The sequence below is a fragment of the Micropterus salmoides genome, unplaced genomic scaffold (assembly GCF_014851395.1).
Source record: "Micropterus salmoides isolate LMB-PRFRI ecotype aquatic unplaced genomic scaffold, ASM1485139v1 Ms_hic_scaffold_696, whole genome shotgun sequence".
NCBI classification, from domain to species: domain Eukaryota; kingdom Metazoa; phylum Chordata; class Actinopteri; order Centrarchiformes; family Centrarchidae; genus Micropterus; species Micropterus salmoides.
The window spans coordinates 22,559-49,866 of NW_024044455.1; the positions used below are offsets into that span (position 1 = coordinate 22,559).

The window sequence follows — 27,308 nt, forward strand, 5'->3', positions numbered from 1 at the left end:
CTTTTTGTGTCGGACAAATCTTAACCATTTGGCAATTTTATTTATTTATTTTTATTCTGAACAGGGCTTTAATTTAAATTCAACACACAATTTAGAATAAAACCGCTGTCTATTGTAGTGTTTTACAGGTGGCTATACTAAAAATAATCATGATTTTTAAGTCTGGGAGAGGGAGAAGAGGGCAAGGCTGCCTTTCAGCGCAACAGGCTCCCTGGCTGTTTCTTTCCTTTTTTCCCTCGATTTCACACAGTTTAACTGCACTTGAACTATATGATTCCCTGTGTTATATTAAAATGTGATTGTGTTAATTCAAGTTCATAACCAGTAATTCTTTGTTTTTTTCCCTGCAGACATGACGCTCCCTAAAAAGAGCAGTTGCTGTCCAGTGTGCTGCAAAGTGTACAACGCCATGTCTAACCACTTTCGAAACGGCCACAGTGTGGCCAACCCAGAGGAGAGGAGTCTCCTTCTAAATCTGGCGACCAGGAGGGTCAATGTTAGGCTTTGTGCCTGTCCGGTCTCTGGGTGCTCGTACAAGAGCACCCGACTGGACAGGCACCTCCTGGGAAGACACCCTGAGCTGGCACCGGAGGAGGTGAAGGCACACATGGAGGCTATCAGGAGGAGAAAGACTCTGACGTCGCTGGCCGCCCTCAGGGCAACCAACCCCACGCCTCCCATGGCAACAGCCCTGGACCTGGAGCTATAGGAAGAGGGGGACAACGAGGTCCAAGTCCCTGAGGATGTGCAGGAGGAGGAGGAGGAGATGTTCTCCAAACCAGACTGCGTGCTGCATAGACAGGCATTAAGGACAATGCAGCAGAAGAACAAAGACTTGGAGCAGGAGCTTGGCGACCTCAGGCGCCAATTTAAGTAGCTCCAGAAGAGGGCCAGGCGATTGCGAAGCAGCAGGGGCGGTGGAGGTGGTAACTGCAGCAACAGGGACGGTGGAGGCAGCGACTGCAGCAGGAGGGGCGGTGACGGCAGCTTCTGCAGCATCTTCTGCGGTAGCATCTTCAGGAGGTATGGCAGCAGCAGCACCAGCACCGGCTGCGGCAGCAGCAGTGAAGGAGAAGGAGGAGGAGGAGAGAGCTGACGACGGCCAGAGCCCTGTGACCGGCAATCCTGGGAGGTCGGTGATGAGGAAACTCTTTCAGGGGAGCGGCCGGACCCTTGGGATGAGGAACCTTGTTTTCCCCAGCTCAATTGGTAAGTAACAAAGTAGCACGTGAGCGAGTGATAAAAGGTTTCCACGTGTAATCTGACAGTTTTCTATGTGTGTTCACAGACAAATACCTCACTGACTACCAGAGGCACCATGAGGGAAGCTGCCCCTCACAGAAACAGCTAGAAAACACCTTCTCCAAAGTCAGCAGGGTGAAGTCATTTTTGTTTTTTCTAAGCATGGGCAGCTCAGAGCTCCACACATGGAGGTTTCTGGACCAGCTGGAGAAAATAAGGAAGTAAGGGTGATTTTATTTGTCCTTGAGTTGTGAAAAGAGTCTGTGAACAGCGACTGAGTGCAGGCTTGTGCATTTTCAGATGGGTCGACACGCTGACCGAGATGGGAAAGACCATCACAACGGCAAATTTCTATCTGCGCAACGTGTTCCAATTCCTGAAATATTTCAAGGAGACGCCGCCACTCCTCTGTCGCCTCTCCCAGGCGCAGATCACCGGGGTGATCGGGGTGGTCCGGGCCGCCCTGGCTAATATAAATAAGAAGGTGGTGTTGCACCAGCTCCATGTTAAGGCTAAAAAAATGTCGAAGGTCATCGCCATGGAGACCCTGACGAGGTGCTGGAAGCTGGCCAAATCAAAGATTCCTGAGCTGCTGGGTGAGTGTTTCTCAGTGCACAGTAAGCCTCTGTGTTTGTCCAAGGTGCTGAAACACTTTTTTTCTTCTTTCCTCAGATGAACTGAAGGAATTGTGATGAAGTCTATAAAATAATTACTAATTTACCAAGTTCGTATACTGCTGGTGAGGATGAAATTTGTAGTAAAATTCTGAAAGCCATAGCATTTAATATCAGGGAGCCATTGACTTATTGTATTAATCTCTCTCTGCTTGCTGGAACTGTACCAAAAAGGACAAAAATTGCCAAAATGATACCAGTGTTCAAATCTGGGGATAAAAAGGATATGTGCAATTATCGTCCGATATCAATCTTGCCCACAGTTTTTAGAGAGAGTAGTGTACAATAGGCTATATGGCTACCTTGATAAACTTAATATTATTGCTTCTTCTCAATATGGTTTTAGGAAGAAAAGAACCACATGAAATAAATAATAATATTAAAAATATTAAATAAATTACACCATTATGGAATTAGACTATTAGCCCTTAGCTGGTTCAGAAGTTATCTATTTGGTAGACAGCAGTATGTAAGTATCAATGAACAAATTTCAATAAGCAAACCCATTAAATGTGGAGTCCCTCAGGGATCCATTTTGGGATCTTCTTCTTTTCTTAATATATATAAATGATTTTGGAAATTCCACAATGGCTTTATACAAGGTTTTATTTGCTGATGACACAAATCTATTTATGTCACATAAGAATCCAGACGATATGGAAGAAACAATAAATAGAGAATTACGAAATGTTGCTATCTGGTTTCGGTGCAATAAATTATCTCTTAACATAAATAAGACTAACTACATCGTGTTTCTTTCCAAACAAAATCAATTGGTAAATAAGTATGTCTGCCTTAAAATAAATGAACAAATTATTGAAAGAGTAAACACCATTAAATTTCTCGGAGTCTTTATTGATGAATGTCTACAATTCAAATGTCATATTGACCAGTTAATAACCAAATTATCAAAATACGTTGGACTATTTTTCAAAGTAAGACATTTTCTCCCGCAGTCAGCACTTGTTATCTTATATAAAACATTGTTTGAATCCCATTTAAATTATTGCAATGTCATATGGTGTAACACTTTTACTTGCTACCTGAAAAAAATACAGTCTTTACAGAAAAAAATTATACGGGTAATGACGTGGTCTGAGCCAAATACCCCCTCGCGTCTATTGTTTCATCGCCTGGGTCTATTAAGACTTACCGAATACAATTCTTTTCTTGTATGATATTCCAAGTTATTCATAAGCTAAATGACCGATTGTGTGAACTTGTCCCAGTCAGTCGACCCCAGCATACATATCACACAAGGGAAAAAGACTTAATTACTGGTAAAATCAGAAGTTTGAAATGTACGAGCCTGCGTGTAGTCTGTAGAGGTCCGCAGATTTGGAACAAGCTTGAGGAAAACCTTAAATTGGTGCATTCTGTCTCCGTTTTAAAAAAAAATCTGAAGGAATATTTGCTCTTAACATATACTTTTTGATCATTTTGGAAGTGTTATATTTGTTCTGGGATCGATCTTTTGTTTGTTTGTAGTGCTTGTGTTGTATTTATATTATTTGTTTTTATATATTATATATTATCTATATATATATTGGGCCCCCTCTTAAAAGCTTTAATAGCTTCTTTGGGGTTCCCCCTTTTCACACAATAACCTTCCTGTTACCATTGTAATTTGTCCCTAAAAATGATGATGTGTGTGTGTGAAATAAATATGAAATAAAAGTGAAATAAATATGAGGACAACACCCAGCAGCTCCGGTATAGATTTTACGGCTACTTTTCAGCCTTTGTGGCCTGCCTCTACGGTCACCGCCCGGGGGTCCTTACAAACATGAAGGTGGCGGAGGTGCAGGCTGCTCGAAAAGACAGCAAGGACGGGGATGATGGTTTTGTGGTTTGTGTAAGTATGATGTTTTTGACTGATGAATGTTTGTCAAATATTGGTCATTCTCTGATATTTTCACAATCTGCATACTTTTGAGAAGAGGATCGGGCTCGTTTGGACAGCCTGAAATGTTTCTGTTTGTCAGAATGTCACTCACAGAATCTTGTTTGTAAATGTGTCCACAGGTTAGCGAACACAAAACGAACAAGGACTTTGGGGCGGCACAAATATTTTTCCACCCCGAAGAGTTTGGCTGGCTGGAGACCTGGCTGGACCTGAGGGAGCGGTGCCACCCCCGAAACAACCTTGTGTTCTTTACAGCCAGTAAAGGGCCTGCAAAAAACATGGTCAGGTACATGCAGACGGCGTGGGGGGAGATGGGCCTCCCCGGAAAGCCCAACTTCATCGACATCAGGACGGGTGTGTCGGCACACGTGAGTTCTTTACATTCAGTCGTATTCAAGCAACTCTGCAATCCAAACAACCTGCTGCCTTCACTCACGTGTCCATTTTCTCCCTCTCCTCTGCTGTCTCCAGGCAAAGAACCACCACTCTGATGAGGTCCAAAAAAGAATTGCCACCTTCATGTGTCACAACACTGCCACTGCTGACCGATTCTACGCTCTCAATCTGGACGTAAAGCAGGCCAAAGAAATGCGGCTTCATTTTGAGGCAATGTCAGCCACCCCTGCTGCTGAATGCCCAGCCTCCACCTCCACAGGCCCCACTCACCGCACCTCCTCCAGAAAGAGAGCCAGGAAGGAATCCACCGACTCCAGTTCAGAGGAAGAAGGTGAGGTCCCGTACCAGGAATCTGAAGGTTCCAGCCTGGAGCAGGAGCTTGAGGAGATGCGGCAGAGGAAGGCCGCAGGCTTGGAATCGGAGAAGGAAGACGACGGAGCCGAAGGCCCACCTACACTGCCCCTTGTTTACTACTTTCTGCATGTAGTTCCTTTTGTTTGCTGTTTGTGTGTTTTGAAAATAAATTACATAGTTGTTTACTCGCATGGGTCAAATGATTTATTTTAAGTTAGCTTTGGGTGCCTGAATAATTGAAAAGTTTCTGACATTTCACTCAACATTTGGACTTGTGTTTTTGGGGGCCTCCATCAACCATGACCAGGATTACAGAAGTCTCCCCAAAACTCCTAGGACAGGCTCTCATTACGGAGGGGGACCTCCAGGAACAGTAGAGGGGCCCCCAGCTGTGGTTCAGGTACCGACAAGGTGGGTTTTTGACATTTGGGAAGCTTTTTGACATTTGTCCAGACAATTGGGAACACAGACCCCCCCATTGTAAGTGATGCTAAATGTCAAAAAATAAGGAAATGAGCATTTTTTGACATTTGGCATCACTTTCAATGGGGGGTCTATGTTCCCATTTGTCAGACTGGACCTTGTGGTCCTGGGCCCCCCAGGAACCATCACCAGTATCCACATACACCAGGACAGACTCTCAATAATGAGGGGGGCTCCAGGAACAGTAGAGGGGCCCCCAGCTGTCTTTGAGGTACCCTCCAAAGTGACATTTGACATTTGGGAAGCTTTTTGACATTTGTCCTGACAATTGGGAACACAGACCCCCCCCATTGTAAGTGATGCTAAATGTCAAAAAATAAGGAAATGAGAGAGAGAAATATACAAGACATTCCATCAAACTCATTTTTGACAGCTATTTCCTGTAAGAGAAGGGGGGAAGGGGGATGGAAGGTGGGGACAACAGGGAAAAGCTGTGGGAAACACCAATTGCAGAAAGCAACGAAACCTGCAATAGAACAGAGAGGGGGGCTTGGGGAGGAGAAAAACAACAAACAAACAAACAAACAAACAAACAAAAACAAACAATACAAATAATAATAATAGTAAAAGACAACCAGCCGAACAGCAGCAATAAACAGCCGACATAGTAAGACAACTAAGAGAAAAATGAAAACAAGAAACAATCACACACACTAAATAAGCAACACAGCACAGCCACGAGAGCTGGAAGAATAATTAATTTAAAGAATAATGTTCTGGCTGATATTGTACATGACGTTAATTATTGCCATGGATGTATGCTATACAGTGGTGCTCGAAGTTTCTAAACCTTTTAGAATTTTCTGAATTTACTGGCTTCCTGTCTCACTCAGGATTGAGTACAAGATGTCACTCCTTACCCACTAGTGCATCCATGGTGAAGGTGAGATTGTACATTAAATGCCTTTGAAATCATCTATGTGCTCTATATGTTGGATAAATATTGTATGAAAAGACTTGTATGGATTCTCTTCACTCATTACTATTCAAACATTGGAAAATACCCTGCTGCTGTAAACTTCTGAATTAGTGAGAAGGCTGCCTTGTGGATTATCAGAATTCTCCTCCCGAGTCTGACGGGAGCTCGCATCTTTTTCCCCGTCTCCACATGACACAGCTACTCTTTCAACCATTAAAAAAGTTAATTTTGTGACGGTCTTTTTTTCCTCGTCTCCACATAACACAGCTACTCTTTCAGCAATTAAGAAAGTTCACTGTTTTTTACAAGGCAGAGTGGTTATATTTTATTTCGTTTCCCATTAAGTTAATTTATTAAAATCTCTGGAGCATTGTTTTAGATAAGGTGAAGGTTTTGGTTTTCGATAGTGGCAACATTTGTCATTTTTAATAGAATATTCCTCATTTGCAATATAAATATAACATCATTCCTTTGGAATTGTACCTCGAATTACATTGTTTTTGTAAGTTACTGTAGAGGCTGCAGTCCAGACGGAGGGCATTTTTTTTAAATGTAAAGAGGAGCCAGACCCAGTGAGCAAAACAAACACATTTTAATGGCACAACACTTTGAACAATGTTTTGTCTCTTGTCACTTTACAATCATCTATATATGAACAACAATATCTGTTATGTGTAGTACCTAATTGAATATAATATATATGAAATATAGTAATTATATTAAGCACTTAAGTTAATTCTTGTCATTTATGGACATGCTTAGTGTTGTGAATCTACTGAGAGCAGCACTGAGGAACTGCCAATATTTGCACTTCTACCAGTGAGTGAAATATTAATTATTATTGATGGATGTTCTATACATACATACAAACTCCTTTTCAATAAAAGTTAGGATTTTTCCCAAATTGCAATCAATATCAAAATCTGGGATGTGTAAATTCACATGAATCTTTATTTAACTGACAAAAGCAAAAAGAAAATATTTTCAACAGTTTTACTGACCAGGGTAATTGTATTTTTTCAAATATTAAAAATTCACAATTGTGTAATCAGGGAAAACGCAGGAAACTGACATACACACCAGAATTTGACAGACTCTTAAGAACCCTGGAGCTGGAGGAAAAGCTCATAAGATGCCTAAGGATAGGTCTTTGGAATATCTTGTACTGGAAACAGGCACGTGCACACAGACATCAAACAGACATCCTTTTTTCTGGGATGCTTGTTTTGTTGTTGTTTTGTTGTTTTTTAAATAAATGAATATACAGTATATTTATAACAGATTCCCTGTCAAACAAATATATTTATTGGGGGAAAAATCTAAATAGGCTATCAGGTCGGAAGATGAGACTTTGGAGTTCTGATGCGCTCCCCCCTCTTATTTCCATTAGAGTAAAAGAAGACATGGAAGCAAAATAGACCAAAGTCTCAAAATTGACCACTCCATGAAAAAAGTGCCTTAGAGAGTAACTTCATAGTTTTTAGTTTTGATGGTAGGCTCCTCATCTAATAACTATCCATCCTATTAGTTTGTTGTATGCTGACAGATCTTGACATACACTGACAGCCCTCTCTCAAATGTGAAACTAAGTCCATGTCACCATCAGTAAGTGTGTGTGTGTGTTTGTTTGTTTGTTTGTTTGTTTGTGTGTGTGTGTGTGTGTGTGTGTGTGTGTGTGTGTGTGCGCGCGCATGGTAAATGTAATATAATAGAAACAATAATAAAGTATTTGATCAATACATTAATGTATTCAGGCAATTCAGTATTCTGTTGCTTGGCTGTGAATCTGAAGGTTATCTTTAGCCATTTGGCATCTTGCTTGTGAAACAAAAGAGTAAAAGTATTTAAATAACATTTATTTTAATTTTGCCTGCAGCCCAATGCAACAGTTTAGTGTGAAGATTTATGTAAAGTGTTATGTATTCCAATAACACCAAAAGAATTGAAACGATTTATTGTGTGAAAAATAACAAATTATTAATGAGACTGTCATTTATTCTAAATATATACTTGAAACTAGTAGCATAGAAAACATGCACATTGTGGCATAGTTTTTGCCTTTGCTGTCGCTTGCTCCTGCGATAAACCTAGTGAATACTAAAGAAGACCGTCTCACTCCTCAACGATTGCAAATATATTGACAAAGAGACGTAACTGGAAATCTATTGGTCCAATCCACACAAGAAACCTGTAAGTCCTTAGCATGTAGTGTACCTTTAATGGACTCGGGGTGCTCAACAGAATGTTTGTATGACTGACTGATGGGCAAACAGTGGCTCAATGAGTCTTTTTGAATGAGTGTTTATAGAGACAACTCACCCAATGGTATGGATTGTCTCGGTTCCTTGCTGACAAAGATGTTGATAATCCAGAACACAGCAGGATGGGAAATTGGAGTTACCTTGAAAAGCCTGGTAGAAACACACACATACAAACTCAGGAGTGGACGTTGGCATGCAGCATGTGTCAGTTCTGCCTACTTGCTGTGACCCAATGTGGCGTGTGGCCAGCTGGGTTGGGTTTGCTTGAGTATATGATGTGACTTTCTATACATTTTTGACATCCACGCACCAAACCTCATCCAGCTGCTGACAGTAGGTTCCCCCTGTTTATGTCCATGCTAAGATAAGTTATCCACCAAAGTTGGACAGAGTTCTGGTCATCTGTCATGATCTCATGTTCTCCTGTTTGTGGCAATACTAGGCTTACAGGACATTTTGCATCAATGTGATAACGTGCCTCCATTTTTGAAGAATGGATACATTTAACCTAAAGACAAAATGTGACAAATAAGGAAACTAAGAGTTTAGAAAGATAACTAGGCGTCAGTATGTGCAAATCTGTTTAAATGAATTATGAAACAAATAATCATCATCTACTAATTGAAATTTTAGACTCAATACTAAGGGGAATCTCAGCCTTTCAGGACCTAAGAATGGTTGCCAGCTATCACATACTGTAATTGTAATTTTCGTTTAAAGTACACGGGAAACTTTCCATTGGAATAATTCTGTATCAATGCAATATAGTTGGAGACTTTTCTTTCGTCCAGTGGAGCAAACTGAACTGTCTGGTAAATAAAAGTTGCTTATAGCTTATGGTTTCTATTTTAAGCTTAGTGATCACAAGAAACATCAGCACTCACATCATTAATTAAGCAGTCGTGTAATGCCATGATGTTACACTAGTTCTTCTAAACTTCTAATTGTACTCAATTTAGCCTTGGAGTCTTTGTTTAGTCTAAGTTGTTCGTTTGGTGCACTTCAGTACAACACAAGGACTATACCAGCGCTGTCTATAAGTTTAACCAAGTAGCTCAGCAAATAGTTATTGCATCATGATCGCTATGTGGATTTTGAAAGTACGTTTTTTAGCCAGGATACATGCTGTATATCATGACTGGACAATTTCAGCATATGATTAAGTCTCTGTCACCTCAACACCTCTCCAATGTCAGCAAGTGGGTGCTTGATTTAAGTGCAAACAACCGCCACAGCTTCTGAGCTTTAGTCAACATCACCACCACTCCCGTTTCCACCTGTTTTAGTGTATGCTTTGGGGAGTGATAGGGTCAAGACACTAAACATTAACTATTCTGCGTGGTATAAATAAACCTTTCTATGGGAGTAATGATTTTTTTCTGAATGTGCCCAAACAGCACAACAGTTTGACAAGAACTAATCAAAGATCACTTCATATAGGTCGATTTAGGCATATGGTATTTGTCACTTTGCATTATGGAAATCTTCTGAAAGCTCTGAGGGGTGACACATGGTGATGTTTTCCGTGGAAGCTATTTATTACAATTTAACTTGCTTTGCACATTTTGTGTACCTAGCATGGCATTGAAAGACAAATTCATAAGCCTCTTTCGAAAAGGGGAAGTTTGTTTTCATTCAGTCACCTTACCACATTGCTGTCTCACGACATAAACCACTTAAACGCTAAGCATACTGTGTACCTTACTTCTAAAGTCAAATATACAACCTTATTTGAAGGCAGAATCAACTTCCAGTGCGAAAATTAACTGCAACAGCTACACTCAGGAGCCAAGTGAACCTGTAGAAACAGACCCAGACCGGTAGACGGTGCGCCCTCCCATGGGACGGTGTTGGGGGGGGGTGGCCGCTGCTTACGTGGCCCTGCCTTGTGCGCAGCTGATGCGGTTGCTGTCGTGACCCCGCCTGCATCTGTACAGCTGCAGGGCCCCCCATCCAATTTCCCGACTTACGCATGGGTTGGCCCTCGGCCTCCCATGCCACGCCATCGGTGCTCGCATGCACACCGACACCGATGCCGCGGTCAGAGGGCGACTGGGTGGCTTATTATGGCTCTAGGCAGGTGAGTTGTGCTTGGTGGTACCGCATGGGCCAGTGAGGCGTTGACTCATCCTGCTTCGCCTCTAACCCAATAGCGATAGCCTTAGAGGGCGAAGCCTTTACGAAATAGAACGGGGGTTACGTATTGTAACCTGGATTCAATGAGTATAGGCGTGGCCCTCTAAGGCTATCGCTATTGGGTATCCCCTTCCACGCGCCTGCACGGCACTGAGAATTTTAGTCTACGCCCACCCACAGCGTGGGCCTCTCCTATGTCCGTACCTTGAATACATACAACGGTGAGAACCAGCTTTTGGCTCCCAAATGCCTTTTCTTCAGTACTGAGAACCCAGGCCCAGTGAGGCCTTCAACTTAGAGGGCTGCACCTATACTCATAGAATCCGAGTTTACAGTACGTAATCCCTGTTCTCAAACACAGAAGGCTGTCTGGTTTGCTTTAATTGACAAAGTATACCTAATGTACAAATTCACCTCTTGATTTAACTTGATTTGACATTAACTTCTCATAACGCATCAGTCGTCACTTCAGAAACCCTGATTGAGTTTGTGAATTGTGATGAGACACCGCGACACGTGATGATAAAATCAGACACTATAGTGAGAAATAAAAAGGCTTTCGAACTAAAAAACAAAACAATTGCCAAAAGATTTCAAGTCATGTACACGTAATGCAGTTTTTCCTGATCTGAGAACTTTACCATACCAGGCTGTTAGGGAGACTGATGGTTTTGATTTTAGACTACAACATCCTTTTAGTCGAATTGTCTCAGGTCCTTCAAACAGCGGTAAAACATATTTTGTGAAAATGTTGATGGAAGATGCCGAAATGTTAATTTCAAAACATATTGAAAATGTTGTAAATATTTATTTGTGCTGGCAACCATTGTATGACCAGTCATTGAAAATTATAAAATGTGGATTTTGTTGAGGGTTTGCCATTGTCTTAATGCGATGACACATTGCTGCCTGTAGATAAAAACTATTTGTTGATTATTGATGATTTAATCAATCATGCTAGCAATAACAATGAGGTCCCAAATGTGTTTACAAAATATGTGCATCATAGAAATTTAAGTTGTTTTTTCAAGGCAAAGTTAGCCGTACTATTACTCTGAATACCAATTATGATGATTGATTTTAAAGCTAAGACACCTGATGATTTCAGACTCAGAAACGACTTGCTTTCAGACCTGCCTGTTGTGTATGTGCCTAAGAGAAAGTAAATAAACATGTCTGATCGCATTAAAAGAAACCTGTCTTTACTGCAAATTATGCACGGAGCATCTCATCTCAGAGAGTGAATATTATTAAATCTGCATCACCAGACCTTTTGGTAGCGTTATGCGAAATAGCTTACAATGTTTTAAAGAGTAAAATTCCTTTAAATAAGACACAGCATCAAAAATTAAAAAAGAAGAAGGCAGGGATTAGGCTGCTCGCCAATAAAAAGGTTTGCGCTTCAAAGAAAAAGAAGACGTTGCTTAAACAGTCTGCGGTTTTCTTCCACCCCTCCTGAGTATCGCTGTGCCTTTTATAACGAGTCTTATTGCTTCAAGACAAACTTAGATGACTATGGAGTATGCACAAAAATGTTTCTGGTACCTAAACAACAACTTGATCTTTTAAGAAGACCTCCGGCACACAAGTCTATTCGAGAAACAATTGAAAATGACCTGGATCGTACTATAAAAGACATTCTGGATCAAAAGACTGAAGATCTTCATGAAAAAGCAAAAAAATATTCCATCGCATTGCAGAGATTTCTCACCATGGTAAAACAAGGAGGAAAAATACCAGAACACACTAACTTTGTCAATGCCAGTCGCTGAAGATTTTCACACTTAAGAGCAGAAGAATCAAGAAGGAAGAGACTTTGTTTTTGAAGAAGTTTTAAAAAACATGCCAAAAAACAGCAGGAATAAAGCTCAGCATATTTTGGATAAAATGTCCTCATATCTGCATGGACTGAACGTGGGGAGTTTGTGTTTAATGATAATGTTATTAAAGGGTCTCGTGTATGATTTGATAAGAGGAGTAACTGCTTCTCACAACGTGTCTGACAGCCAGAGACCTACAGGTTGGGATGAATATCCGCAATCGTTGGCTATATTGAATATACCTTTATCAGTTGTACCAAATCAACAGGTCAAAAGAAAAATTGACAAGATTAATAAAGACTGGAGAATCTTCTCCTCTTATTACTGGACCAGCATCTACACCTCTTGTTACCAGAGGGGGTCGATTAGCAAACAATGAAACAAGTTCCTTTGTATCTCGTGAAATGTGATTGAGTGATTGGATTTTGGACATTGGACTTTTTAATTTTAAATAAATACATAGAGACATAGCTTTATCATTTCAAAGTGTTTTTATTTATATCACCATAATAACAAAAAAAATTGTCGTACACGTTTCACAAATTTGCACACCATAAAATCATTGCATGACCGTTTATTACTATATTTAGTCATTACATTTTCATAAGGAATCCCTCTATCCATGTGGTAAAGAAAAAACACACAATGCTGACCGCACACTACAGAATCCACGTCTTGCACTTGTCTAACAGAATGTTGCGTGGACTTACAATTACTGTTGAGAAAGACAGAAAAGGATTCAGGAAAATGTGAGTATACCGGAGAGTTTCCCAAAACTGTCAAAGAATGATCCCACACCCTGCTTGTCAATATAGATAGCGACCCAGTGTTGTCCTCCCAGGTGGGAGGGGTCTGTGTTTACCACCAACATGGCGGGTCTCTTTTTAATAACTGATTTAGGAAGCTGGTCACTAGCAAATACTTATATTTATACAACTTACTTTATTGGTTTTACATTTATTAAGACTTTCTGCATATAGTTCCTTTTAAATTTGTTTAAATAAGTTGTCCTACTGTTTGCTGTTTGTGTGTTTTGAAAATAAATTACATAGTTGTTTACTCGCATGGGTCAAATGAATTATTTTAAGTTAGCTTTGGGTGCCTGAATAATTGAAAAGTGTCTGACATTTGACTCAACATCAGACTCTCAATAATGAGGCGGGCTCCAGGAACAGTAGAGGGGCCCCCAGCTGTCTTTGAGGTTCCCTCTAAAGTGACATTTGACATTTGGGAAACTTTTTTACATTTGTCCTGACAATTGGGAACACAGACCCCCCCACTGTAAATGATGCTAAATGTCAAAAAATAAGGAAATTAGCATTTTTTGACATTTGGCATCACTTTCAATGTGGGGTCTATGTTCCTATTTGGACAATGTCAAAAAAAGTTATTACACTTGATAGGAACGTGCTAGGGCCAAACGGTTTGCACTGTTGGACTCGCGGTTGAATTTCAAGTAGATGTAATTTGGAGACAATTGAAGAGTAGCTGTCAGAAGCTGTCCCAGCTGCAGCATATATGCCGCATTGCAGACAGAAAATAACAGCTAAATTCTAAGTGTCAAAAGTCGGGTGAGTTTTTTGGGGATAACTTTTGATAGGAAGGTGCTAGAGCCAAACGGTTTGCACTGTTGGAGTCGGGGTTGAATTTCAAGTAGGACTGATGACTCTACTTGATGACTCCACATACACCAGGACAGACTCAATTTAGCATGCCTGTCCGCCCGGGGTCAGAGGTCAGATTTCTTAAAGCTTTTGCTATGTATTTCTGCCCAACATTTTCACATATATGGTTAATGATACACACATTTAAAGCTTAGCTCTTCCTCTGCACTGTAAGCCCAGATCCAGAATTATAAGACAACCTGGAAGCTTCAAACCAGCCATACAGTACACACAGCTAAGTCTTACATTTTCGGGTGAGTACAGGATAAACCTCTCCCCAGGTGATGCATTTTTACAAAGTCTCACCGAAGAGGGCAGAATTGCTGCTGACTCATAGGCCTGGCTCTCTCTTCAACAGGATCACATTTACTTCAGTGATAGGACAATATATAGCCTAGATCCAGGCCTTTCACTGGAGACCAACATTTTTCATTTTCAAACGTGTGGCCCCTGTCAGAGAACTGTTGAGTTAGGCCTAAATATGGCTCTTTCCAGAGGCCTGCTGTAAAGCACTATGGTGTATCAGTTGTGATACACCAAATTGTAGCCCTGAATCCCCTCTTTCCATCAAGCCCAAACACATTAATATAGCAGAAAGGGACAGCTAAGGATATGCTTTTCAATATAGCCAATTAAGGAGGTATTCTGAGGGCTCCAAAATTTACTCCGAATATTACCAGGCTGTTCAGCCCAGGAGATTCAGATTTTCAGTCGTGATACACCAAATTGTAGCTCTGACTCCCCTCTTTCCATCAAGCCTAAACACATTAATTTAGCCCAACAGGATACCTAAAAATATGCATTACAATAAAGCTAATTAAGGGGGTATTCTGAGGGCTCCACAATTTACTCCTAATATTACCAGGCTGTTCAGCATAGCACACTCGGATTTTGAGTTGTGATACACCAAATTGTAGCTCTAACTCCCCTCTTTCCATCAAGCCCAAACACATTAATATAGCAGAAAGGGACAGCTAAAAATATGCTTTTCAATATAGCCAATTAAGGAGGTATTCTGAGGGCTCCAAAATTTACTCCGAATATTACCAGGCTCCAAAATTTACTCCTAATATTACGAGGCTGTTCAGCCCAGGAGACTCAGATTTTCAGTTGTCATACACCAAATTGTAGCTCTGACTCCCCTCTTTCCATCAAGCCCAAACACATTAATATAGCAGAAAGGGACAGCTAAAATATGCATTACAATCAAGCTAATTAAGGAGGTATTCTGAGGGCTCCAAAATTTACTCCGAATATTACCAGGCTGTTCAGCCCAGGAGACTCAGATTTTCAGTTGTGATACACCAAATTGTAGCTCTGACTCCCCTCTTTCCATCAAGCCCAAACACATTAATATAGCAGAAAGGGACAGCTAAAACTATGCATTACAATCAAGCAAATTAAGGAGGTATTCTGAGGGCTCCAAAATTTACTCCTAATATTACCAGGCTGTTCAGCCTAGGACACTCGGATTTTGAGTTGTGATACACCAAATTGTAGCTCTAACTCCCCTCTTTCCATCAAGCCCAAACACATTAATATAGCAGAAAGGGACAGCTAAAAATATGCATTACAATCAAGCTAATTAAGGAGGTATTCTGAGGGCTCCAAAATTTACTCCGAATATTACCAGGCTCCAAAATTTACTCCTAATATTACGAGGCTGTTCAGCCCAGGAGACTCAGATTTTCAGTTGTGATACACCAAATTGTAGCTCTGACTCCCCTCTTTCCATCAAGCCCAAACACATTAATATAGCAGAAAGGGACAGCTAAAAATATGCATTACAATCAAGCTAATTAAGGAGGTATTCTGAGGGCTCCAAAATTTACTCCGAATATTACCAGGCTGTTCAGCCCAGGAGACTCAGAATTTCAGTTGTGATACACCAAATTGTAGCTCTCACTCCCCTCTTTCCATCAAGCCCACACACATTAATATAGCAGAAAGGGACAGCTAAAAATATGCATTACAATCAAACTAATTAAGGAGGTATTCTGAGGGCTCCACAATTTACTCCGAATATTACCAGGCTGTTCAGGACAGGAGACTCAGATTTTCAGTCGTGATACACCAAATTGTAGCTCTGACTCCCCTCTTTCCACCAAGCCTAAACACATTAATTTAGCCCAACAGGATACCTAAAAATATGCATTACAATAAAGCTAATTAAGGAGGTATTCTGAGGGCTCCACAATTTACTCCTAATATTACCAGGCTGTTCAGCCTAGGACACTCGGATTTTCAGTTGTGATACACCAGATTGTAGCTCTGACTCCCCTCTTTCCATCAAGCCTAAACACATTAATTTAGCTCAACAGGACAGCTCAAAATATGCATTACAATAAAGCTAATTAAGGAGGTATTCTCAGCACTTCAATACAGTGGGTACGGAAAGTATTCAGACCCCTTTAAATTTTTCACTCTTTGTTTCATTGCAGCCATTTTCCAAAAATCTAAAAAGTTCATTTTATTTCTCAGTAATGTACACTCAGCACCCCATCTTGACAGAAAAAAACAGAAATGTAGAAATTTTTGCAAATGTATTAAAAAAGAAAAACTGAAATATCACATGGTCATAAGTATTCAGACTCTTTGCCGTGACACTCATATTTAACTCAGGTGCTGTCTATTTCTTCTGATCATCCTTGAGATGGTTCTACACCTTCATTTGAGTCCAGCTGTGTTTGATTATACTGATTGGACTTGATTAGGAAAGCCACACACCTGTCTATATAAGACCTTACAGCTCACAGTGCATGTCAGAGCAAATGAGAATCATGAGGTCAAAGGAACTGCCTGAAGAGCTCAGAGACAGAATTGTGGCACGGCACAGATCTGGCCAAGGTTACAAAAAATTTTCTGCTGCACTTAAGGTTCCTAAGAGCACAGTGGCCTCCATAATCCTCAAATGGAAGACGTTTGGGACGACCAGAACCCTTCCTAGAGCTGGCCGTCCAGCCAAACTGAGCTATCAGGGGAGAAGAGCCTTGGTGAGAGAGGTAAAGAAGAACCCAAAGGTCACTGTGGCTGAGCTCCAGAGATGCAGTCAGGAGATGGGAGAAAGTTGTAGTAAGTCAACCATCACTGCAGCAATCCACCAGTCGGGGCTTTATGGCAGAGTGGCCCGACGGAAGCCTCTCCTCAGTGCAAGACACATGAAAGCCCGCATGGAGTTTGCTAAAAAAACACCTGAAGGACTCCAAGATGGTGATAAATAAGATCCTCTGGTCTGATGAGACCAAGATAGAACTTTTATGGCCTTAATTCTAAGCGGTATGTGTGGCGAATACCAGGCACTGCTCATCACCTGTCCAATACAGTCTCAACAGTGAAGCATGGTGGTGGCAGCATCATGCTGTGGGGGTGTTTTTCAGCTGCAGGGACAGGACGACTGGTTGCAATCGAGGGAAAGATGAATGTGGCCAAGGACAGGGATATCCTGGACGAAAACCTTTTCCAGAGTGCTCTAGACCTCAGACTGGGCCGAAGGTTTACCTTCCAACAAGACAATGACCCTAAGCACACCGCTAAAATAACGAAGGAGTGGCTTCACAACAACTCCGTGGCTGTTCTTGAATGGCCCAGCCAGAGCCCTGACTTAAACCCAATTGAGCATCTCTGGAGAGACCTGAAAATGGCTGTCCACCAACGTTTACCATCCAACCTGACAGAACTGGAGAGGATCTGCAAGGAGGAATGGCAGAGGATACCCAAATCCAGATGTGAAAAACTTGTTGCATCTTTCCCAAAACGACTCATGGCTGTATTAGATCAAAAGGATGCTTCTACTAAATACTGAGCAAAGGGTCTGAATACTTATGACCATGTGATATTTCAGTTTTTCTTTTTTAATAAATTTGCAAAAATGTCTACATTTCTGTTTTTTTCTGTCAAGATGGGGTGCTGAGTGTACATTACTGAGAAATAAAATGAACTTTTTAGATTTTTGGAAAATGGCTGCAATGAAACAAAGAGTGAAAAATTTAAAGGGGTCTGAATACTTTCCGTACCCACTGTATGTTGTCCACATATTAACCAGGTTGCTCAGCCTAGGACACTCAGATTTTCTTTTGTGATACACCAAATTGTAGCCCTGAATCCCCTCTTTCCATCAAGCACAACCACCTCCCCAGCTGGATGTCTGTGGCCCAGAGCATGGAGCCCTGGCTGGGCAGGCATCCAGGGAAGCAGCCCCCTCCCCAGCTGCGGACCCAGCGAAACAATGAGAAAATGGGGTTGAAAATGATCACCATGACAAACATAATGATTTTTTAAAAAAAAGGGCGAATGAAGCTACGCTGGAGCCGAGAAGAGCCTGTGATAGAGAGTATTTATGTGAATTTTGTCCATTCGTCACTTTGATATTATCTCCTCGATTTGTATTTTATTTTTATTATTGTACGTTGAATAGTTTCTCATTTTGAGGCCGAATTTTTGACAAAGTGTTTTTACCGATAAACCCTAGGGCTAGGACTAGGGCTTTGGCCATTTTGCAGAGTTTTCCCGTTTCGAGGAGTTTACCCCTGTTTCACAAGCTACCATCGGCACGATTTCAGAAATCCAGTTTTTGAGAGGAAAAAAGTCCCGAGCGAGTCCACACCTCCAGGGTCGTTCTAGAGGGAACTTCCCCGTGATCGAGGTGCCACGGCTAGGCAGAGTGCAGAGGCTTTGGGGCCTACGCGCTACCAGGGACGTTAACATCCAGGGAGGACCGGAGGTGACAGGGGCCTCTGGGCGCCACTTTACCCGTCCAAGGTGGCTCTCCCCGGGCTGGGCGAGGGGCTTGTGGGCCCCCCACCCGCGTCAACCCCACGTGTCTCCACTTCCACAGCTTGACTCCCAGAGGTGACAGGGGCCTCTGGGCACCACTTTACGCTTCGCACCTTAGCTCATCCAACACGGGACTGAGTGCTGTCCACCGGGCAGAGTGCCAGGGCCACGAATCAGTCGACAGGGGCCTCTGGGCGCCGCTTTACCCGACCAGGGTGGCTCTCCCCAGGCTGTGCGAGGGGCTCGATGGTCCCCCGCTCGCCTGAACCACAAGTGTCTCCACTTCCAGAGCTTGACTCCCAGAGGTGACAGGGGCCTCTGGGCGCCGCTTGACTCCCAGAGGTGACAGGGGCCTCTGGGTGCCACTTTACCCCTCCAAGGTGGCTCTCCCCAGGCTGGACGAGGGGCTTGTAGGCCCCCCACCCGCGTCAACCCCACGTGTCTCCACTTCCAGAGCTTGACTCCCAGAGGTGACAGCCCATCCAACCCGGGGAGTCATCCGTTGCTGATTCCTTTCTACCGGGCAGAGTACCAGGGCCGCCGAACGGTGTACCATGTCTCCAGCCCGGTCTACCAGGGCCACCGAACGGTGCACCAGGGCTACGGTTCGGACTACCAGGGGCGCCAGGCAGAGTACCTCAAGCCGATCGCTGGCCCTCGTGGTGGCGACGTCTCATTCGAATGTCTGCCCTATCAACTTTCGATGGTACTTTCTGTGCCTACCATGGTGACCACGGGTAATGGGGAATCAGGGTTCGATTCTGGAGAGGGAGCCTGAGAAACGGCTACCACATCCAAGGAAGGTAGACATTAACCCACTGGCAAAAACGAGGAAGGGTTGAGCTGACAGGGAGCCGCCTGGGGGTTGGAGACATGGCCCCCACCTCACAAGACGTGGGAAGTGTGGTGTACGGACACCAGTGGTTGATGTCTTACACTGAGCGATAGCTGGTTGGCCCCGACGACTTGTGGTGAGGTGGAACGGCTAGTATCGGTCTGGCAGGTGAAACCATCTATAGTTGATCCCGGTACAAGATCCTGCAGGGCGTCTACCGTAGGCGCAGGGCCGAGGCAGCCCGGTTGGTTTAAGATGGAGCGGTGTCGGCTGTGTGCGGTATCCCTGCAGCCACAATCCAAGAAACTTATGAGGCCATATAGGGAGGCCCTGACGGTTTTGTTTGCTTGGGCCAGTTTGCCTCCCCGGCCGTGGCCGATAACACCCCCTTCTGCAGTCCGATCTCCCCGGGCGAAGTTCTAGCGGCAGTGCAGAAGATTAAAAGGGGTTCGGCGCCTGGCCCAGATGGTATCGGGAGGGGAGCCCTTCTGGCCTGGGACCCCAAAGGGCTTATGCTGGCCGGCGCCTTTAATGCCATTCTTTACACCGGCAAGGTCCCCAAGTGCTTGAAAGGTAGTGTTACTACCTTAATCCCCAAGTCCCCCGACCGGGACAAGCAAATGGATATAGGCCAGTGGCGGCCTATCACTATCAGCTCAACCGTCCTCAGGGCCTTCTCCGGTATCTTATGCAAGAGGTTGGCTGAGGCATGCAACACCCACGTATGGCAGCGTGGGTTTGTTGAGTCCCCTGGATGTTCCGAGAACCTAATGTTGCTGGAAGGCATGATTCGGTTGAGCAAGAGAGAGAAGCGGGCACTGGCTGTGGTCTTTGTGGACTTTGCCAAGGCTTTTGACTCTGTCTCCCACCTGCACATTCAGGCCGTTCTGGCCCAGTTGGGGGTAGACCAACACATTTGTGAACTGCTCCGGAGTGCGTACCACGGGTCCCATGCTAGGGTCAAGATGGCTGATGGGTCCACTGATCGTATCTATTTGAAGAAGGGGGTCAAGCAAGGTGACCCCCTCTCCCCGTTGCTCTTCAGCCTCTCCATCGATCCCTTGTTGTATGCGTCGGAGGAGCACGGGGAAGGCTTCAAGGTGAGGGGTGAGCGGGTCACCTCCTTTGCATTTGCCGACGACCTGGTTCTGCTGAGCGACTCCTGGGATGGCATGGCGAAAAACCTGGTGATATTAGAGGAATTCTCCAGGCTCACTGGTCTTGGTGTCAACCCGAGTAAATGTCACAGCTTCCTGATCAGCCCGAACGGTGCCTCCTATCGAATCAACGTCGGGCCCCAATGGAGGCTGGGTGGGGCCCCCTTGCACTTAATCGGTATCGGTGAATCAGTGGGGTATTTGGGTGTCTGCCTCACTCCGTGGAAGGGGATCATCAAGCCCCCCCTGAAGTCGATGACTGTTGACCTGTTGACCAGAATCTCTGCTGCACTCCTGAAGCCAACTCAGAAGTTGGCGGTCCTCAAAATGTATGCCCTGCCGAGGCTTACCTATGCGGCGGATCACAGAATGGTGGGCAAAGCGGTTTTGCTTGAGCGTGACAGACTCATCCGCTCTGCAGTGAAAAAGTGGCTGCACCTCAGTCTTTCCACGGCTGATGGCTTGCTCTACGCACGAGCCAAAGACGGCGGCCTTGGAGTGGTTAAAGTGGCGGCTCATATTCCCTCCGTCCAATGGCGCCGCTTGACAGGGCTCCAAAGACCAGCTTGTCAGAGAGGTGACCCGGGCGGTGGTCTCCTCCAAAGACATCTCGAACCTGTCCTCCTCGATCGGTGCCAAGGCGATCAGTACGCCTGCCCCGGCTGTTACTGATGTCACGAATATCCCGGAGGGGCCCCCGCCTCCCCTCGCGATGTGGCAGGACCGTGAATTTGAGCAATGGTGTACACTCAGGACCCAAGGTGTTGGAGTGGTAGTCTTCCACAGTGATACAACTAGCAACAGCTGGCTGTGTGACCCCCCAGTCAGGGGCATGACTGAAGTTGGTTTCAGGTTGGCGCTCCAACTGCGTACCAATGTGCTGACCTTGCTACCTGCCCTGCAAAGAGTCCCCGGCCGCCAGCAGGGCCAGTCCCTCTGTTGAGAGAAACAACTAGGCATGTGGTTGGCCGCTGTCCCCGGCTCCAGAGATATAGATGCTCTAACCACAATAAGATCTGCGCAATCCTCCAGCGAGAATGTGCTAGCCACGGTTGGGAAGTCTGGAAGGAGAGGCGCATTCCGGTCGGTCCCGGTAAGGTCCTCGTCCCGGACCTGGGAGGCTGAGAAATACACAGTGCTGGTGCCGATCTTGATATGTATGAGGCCCACGATTTCCACGGTGATGGTGCGTGGATTCCCCATTGGTGCAAGTGGCACAGACGGAACTACGTGGTCCTATGGCGCATCGGCCTCAGCAAGCCACGGGCCAAGCGGCTTGCGGACATTCTGAGCAGGAGGGCCCTCCTGCAAACGATCGATCTCTGCAGCATGTCCATGCGGATGATCGGAGTTGCGGTCAGATGACTTCCATGACATAAGACGGTGGTCGAGCAGTCCGGTCCTCATAATGGTGGGTGCCCCGCATCCCCGGCTAGTCTACAGTGGCGTGTGTCGCAGCATCTAGTTGCGTCGGGCGTCAGCTGGGTCCTCCTGGGCTCCGCCCGGGTCCCCATGGTCCCCCAAGGACGCCAGTCCTGGTCTCTGGGTTGTCTGGGTGGCCGGTGCGGCCTACAGTGGCATGTGCCTCAGTGCTGCACTGTTGTATGTGTCAGCTGGGGTCGCGGCGGTCTGCCTGGGCACCCATTGGCGTTGGGACCCGATGAGGGTCGTTCGCTGCCCCGCTGATGGATGGAGCCTCGGATCCTAGCTCTCAACTTGGACCATGATAGCTCCCAGGGAAGTGGTGCAACCCTGAGGGCACGGAGGACCTGACGGTGGATCCCACGGACGGATGAATGTGGTCTATGCTGTAACATGGTGCGACCGTGCCGAGCAAGGGCCCCATCCCAAATTGTTTATCTTGTGGAAAGTAACTCGCACTGAGGACTCAGGCAGCCTGAGGTGGCTCTCCGCCACTCTGTGTGCGCATAAGACGGTCGGGTGGCCTCCTATAAATGCTGTAAGGCTCTGTGGGGCGGCAGAGCGGTTGCTACGATGCTCTGTGGGGCGGCAGAGCGGTTGCTACGATGCTCTGAGGGCGGCAGAGCGCAAAGACCTGAAAACCAGAAAGGGCGGCTCGGCAATGGTGAGTGCGTCAGCGGCCAGGGTGCTTCCGGCCTGTGCCCCTCAGGGCCAGCCCCAATCCAAGGTCGTGCTCAAGTCAGGGACGCCGGTTGTGGTTCGGGCCGCCAGCGAGTTTATGGGTAAAAACACTTTGTCGAAATTTCACTCGCTCGAAAAAATGACAAAGTGTTTTCACCGATAAACCCTGCGAAGCCCTAGACCTCTAGGGCCATTTTGCAGAGTTTTCCCGTTTCAAGGAGTTTACCCCTGTTTCACAAGCTACCATTGGCACGATTTCAGAAACCCAGTTTTTGAGAGGAAAAAAGTCCACACCTCCAGGGCCGTTTTAGAGGGAACTTCCCCGCGATCGAGGTGCCACGGGTGGGCAGAGTGCAGAGGCTGTGGGTCCTCCGCGCTACCAGGACCGTTAACATCCAGGGAGAACCAGAGGTGACAGGGGCCTCTGGGCGCCACTTTACCCAACCAGGGTGGCTCTCCCCGGGCTGGGCGAGGTGCTTGTGGGTCCCCCACCCGAGTCAACCCCACGAGTAATGGCTGACTCAAGTGGAGTGGAAGAAGGCAGCGACTTCAGTCCAGTAAGTATACATAAACATTTTTTTTTGTAAATCTGTATGTTTACACCATGCATAAATTATTCCCATGTCATTGGATGTTTTATAATGCTGTTTTTCCCCACAGGCATCGACCGTATGGCTGTCGCGGACAGTAAGTTGTGTATTCTTGTCTATAAATGATGCCTGTCCATGTCCCATCGTGCACTGGGAGTTCTTTAATTTAATGACTTTGTGCTTAAGATGAGATGAAAGGAACTTTTACACTTTTGCTTTTACAGTTTCAGCACAGCAATCATGCCAGGATTTCATATGTTGCAAAATATTACATTATTAAAATTATTGACACCATGACTGAAAACAGTTTCGTCATTCAAACTACTTCTATAGCTGTCAGCATTGTTGTTTAAATAATTCCACACTGATGTTTCAATGAATAGTTTGAATTGAAATACTGGAGTGGAATTATGTCAAACAGGACACTGAATGCTATTTAACTGGCTTGAATTTTGGAGTTGGGGGCATCTAAGTATATTGTTTCAATGAATTCTGATTATTCAGTCAGGTTTAACAACTGTTGGGTTGTGCCATTTTGCAGGAAAGTAACTTTCGGGTGACCTAGGATGAGGAACACCACCAGTCTGTGCCGCCGCTGCCTCCTGAATTAATTGAGGATGATGAGAATGTAATGTATACTAAAAATGATTTAAACTCACATACTTGCAGTTGTTATAATTTTTTTTTCTCTCCAGTATTTTGCAGACGAGAGAGTATGACCCCATGGAAGGAGACTGATGTTTTTTTATTTATATAGTGCAGATCTGCATTTGTCAGTTTTGAATTTTATTTGTTTTAACTGTTTTAATAAATAAATTTGAAAAACAAATCCACTCTGCTCCTTGTATCTTTCCTGTAGTTTTGATGGTGAATGCAGTTTCAGGCAAAAATGGCCTCTTCACAAAGATTTAACACTGAATTGAAAATTCTTTCTGTATCCGCTTATTGTTTTAATTTAATTTGTAGTGCCAATTACATGGTTAATTGTAAAAATAATGCCTTTGCGCACAGGCTCTCTATGCTGAGCTGAGGCAGCTCACGAGCAGTTTCAGCCACAGACTCAAAGAGTGTTACGGTTTGGTGTGGGTGAGGCAGGTTGGAGGACCCAAACACAGGACGCAAGGCAGAGGTATAGTTCAGTGAAGGGTTTTACTATGACCAAAAGCGCTCACACTTACAGGTGAGTGGCTGAATATAGAGTCCATAAACTAAGGTAGTCCAAACAAAGGTCCAAATGGAGCTGGGTAACAGGGAGACACGGCAGGGAGACACGACAAGCAGGCAGACAACAGGAGACCTCACAGCAACTCCGGGAGACAGCACAACTAGAAAGCAATGAACCGACAAAGACAAAACAGAAACACCAGGTATATATACACACAGGGAGTAACGAGCACGGCGGGAGCAACACAGGTGACAGAGATCAGGGTTAACGAAGGACAGGCAGGCAGGCAGAGAGAGAGCAGGGGAAAACAAAGACAGACATGCAGAGGGATCACTGGGGTAACAGACACAAAATAGACCAGAGTGAACACTTAACATGAACTAGGGTACAGGACTGGGAACAAGCACAAAGAACTAAAACGCAGGAACAAGAGTTAAGGCAGTGACTAAGAAACAACAACTAGACAACCAAACTTCAAACCAAAGCCATATCAAATCAACGCAGGACTATGAGCTAGAATACCAGACAAGACATAAACACCAAGGACAAGGAAACGAGAAGAACAGGTAAACAGAAGGACACCAGAAACAAATGGCAAAAACTCAAAACCACAGGGAAAAACTACAACTCATGACAAAGAGCTTAGAATCAAAGCTATCAGACTCCACAAAGCCACAGCATCCAACATCTCCCATCTCCACTTACAGACTACAGATTTGTTTTTATTATTTTCCAATTTTATTAGACACAGAGACACAGACAGGTATAGACACTGACACAGGGTGCCTGAATACATTAATATTTGTAAGTTGCTTTGGATAAAAGGCTAAATGAAAAAATATAATTATATATATTGTCAATGTATTCACTCAATGTGCTTTTTTTTCTCCCTGTGAGACTATAGTGTGTGCCAACTTGAATTTCCACTATGGGGAATTAATAAAGGAATATCTGATATTATGTTATTGGGGGGGAGAAAATGAGACCAACGGTCAAGCTGAGGTGAGAGAGAAAAAAAAACAAAAAAAACAGGCTCTAGTCAGGCTGGTGTCACTGAAAAAAAAAAGGGGGGGGGTTCAGGCATCCAGTCAATCAGATCAAAGCGTTATGATCCTGTCAATCATCCTTGAACTTTTCACCTTTAAGCAGCTGGGCAGAGTTTATCACAGAGGGACCTGGACAGTTGGAGCTGGAGTTTGAGAGCTTTGGAGGACTTCTGAAAAGGCTGTTAGCACATCCGAAAGTAAGGTTTTATCTCTTTTTATCACTTTCTCTTGAATGCCAGCCATTTAATTATTATTTCTTTAAAAATATGTTTGCTCAAGTTTTAAAGGGATAATTGGCATCATGACAAGGAGTGACAAATCTTAACCATTTGGGAATGCGTTGACAGATAGAATTTAAGTTTATTTCCAGCCACCAACTGTTGGAGGTACCGAAAGAGGTTTCACATTTTTTTTTAATTGTGACACAATTTAGAACAAAACGGTTGCCTAATGTAATGTTTTAGTGGCAGCAAGACTAACAATAATCCACATTTTTAAGTCTGAGGGAGGGAGAGCGCACCTGTCAGCGCTGGCTCTTGGGCTTTCAGAGCCACGTTCCGCCGATCCACCTTTACGGATTTTTAAACATGCTTAGATTTTAAGGCTACTTTAATTTCAATGGTTGCAAAGGGTTTACAATGTTAATGTATCCCTCTGAGGTCTGACAATGTTTTTCTTTCCTTATTTTCTCGATTTCATTGTGTGTCTCTGTGTCTGACAACTCTTAACCATTTGGCAATTTTATTTATTTATTTTTATTCTGAACAGGGCTTTAATTTAAATTCAACACATAATTTAGAATAAAACCGCTGTCTATTGTAGTGTTTTACAGGTGGCTATACTAAAAATAATCATGATTTTTAAGTCTGGGAGAGGGAGAAGAGGGCAAGGCTGCCTTTCAGCGCAACAGGCTCCCTGGCTGTTTCTTTCCTTTTTTCCCTCGATTTCACACAGTTTAACTGCACTTGAACTATATGATTCCCTGTGTTATATTAAAATGTGATTGTGTTAATTCAAGTTTTCAGTAATTCTTTGTTTTTTTCCCTGCAGACATGACGCTCCCTAAAAAGAGCAGTTGCTGTCCAGTGTGCTGCAAAGTGTACAACGCCATGTCTAACCACTTTCGAAACGGCCACAGTGTGGCCAACCCAGAGGAGAGGAGTCTCCTTCTAAATCTGGCGACCAGGAGGGTCAATGTTAGGCTTTGTGCCTGTCCGGTCTCTGGGTGCTCGTACAAGAGCACCCGACTGGACAGGCACCTCCTGGGAAGACACCCTGAGCTGGCACCGGAGGAGGTGAAGGCACACATGGAGGCTGTCAGGAGGAGAAAGACTCTGACGTCGCTGGCCGCCCTCAGGGCAACCAACCCCACGCCTCCCATGGCAACAGCCCTGGACCTGGAGCTATAGGAAGAGGGGGACAACGAGGTCCAAGTCCCTGAGGATGTGCAGGAGGAGGAGGAGGAGATGTGCTCCAAACCAGACTGCGTGCTGCATAGACAGGCATTAAGGACAATGCAGCAGAAGAACAAAGACTTGGAGCAGGAGCTTGGCGACCTCAGGCGCCAATTTAAGTAGCTCCAGAAGAGGGCCAGGCGATTGCGAGGCAGCAGGGGCGGTGGAGGCGGCAGCTTCTGCAGCATCTTCTGCGGTAGCGTCTTCAGGAGGGATGTCAGCACCGGCGGCAGCAGCAGCACCAGCTGCTGCAGCAGCAGTGAAGGAGGAGGAGGAGGAGGAGAGAGCTGACGACGGCCAGAGCCCTGTGACCGGCAATCCTGGGAGGTC

General features: G+C 44.5%; 1 protein-coding gene across 1 annotated transcript; it reads left to right on the forward strand.

Annotated features, from left to right (window-relative positions):
• Positions 1 to 1,010: 1,010 nt before the first annotated feature.
• LOC119891074 lies at positions 1,011 to 21,726 on the forward strand. Its single transcript, XM_038702403.1, has 8 exons — positions 1,011 to 1,209; positions 1,289 to 1,463; positions 1,543 to 1,838; positions 3,656 to 3,771; positions 3,942 to 4,190; positions 4,294 to 4,701; positions 19,023 to 19,334; positions 19,820 to 21,726. The coding sequence occupies exons 1-8, from the start codon at positions 1,026 to 1,028 to the stop codon at positions 21,290 to 21,292; spliced, it is 3,213 nt and encodes a 1,070-aa protein (XP_038558331.1). The 5' UTR covers positions 1,011 to 1,025; the 3' UTR covers positions 21,293 to 21,726.
• Positions 21,727 to 27,308: the final 5,582 nt, after the last annotated feature.

What these genes read in the sequence shown, in the direction of transcription:
- LOC119891074 (XM_038702403.1), top strand. Translation starts at nt 1,026, where the DNA reads ATGGCAGCAGCAGCACCAGCACCGGCTGCGGCAGCAGCAGTGAAGGAG. An exon ending in AAAGATTCCTGAGCTGCTGG is followed by an intron (nt 1,839 to 3,655) that starts GTGAGTGTTTCT and finishes GCTACTTTTCAG; the next exon opens with CCTTTGTGGCCTGCCTCTAC. An exon ending in ATGATGGTTTTGTGGTTTGT is followed by an intron (nt 3,772 to 3,941) that starts GTAAGTATGATG and finishes ATGTGTCCACAG; the next exon opens with GTTAGCGAACACAAAACGAA.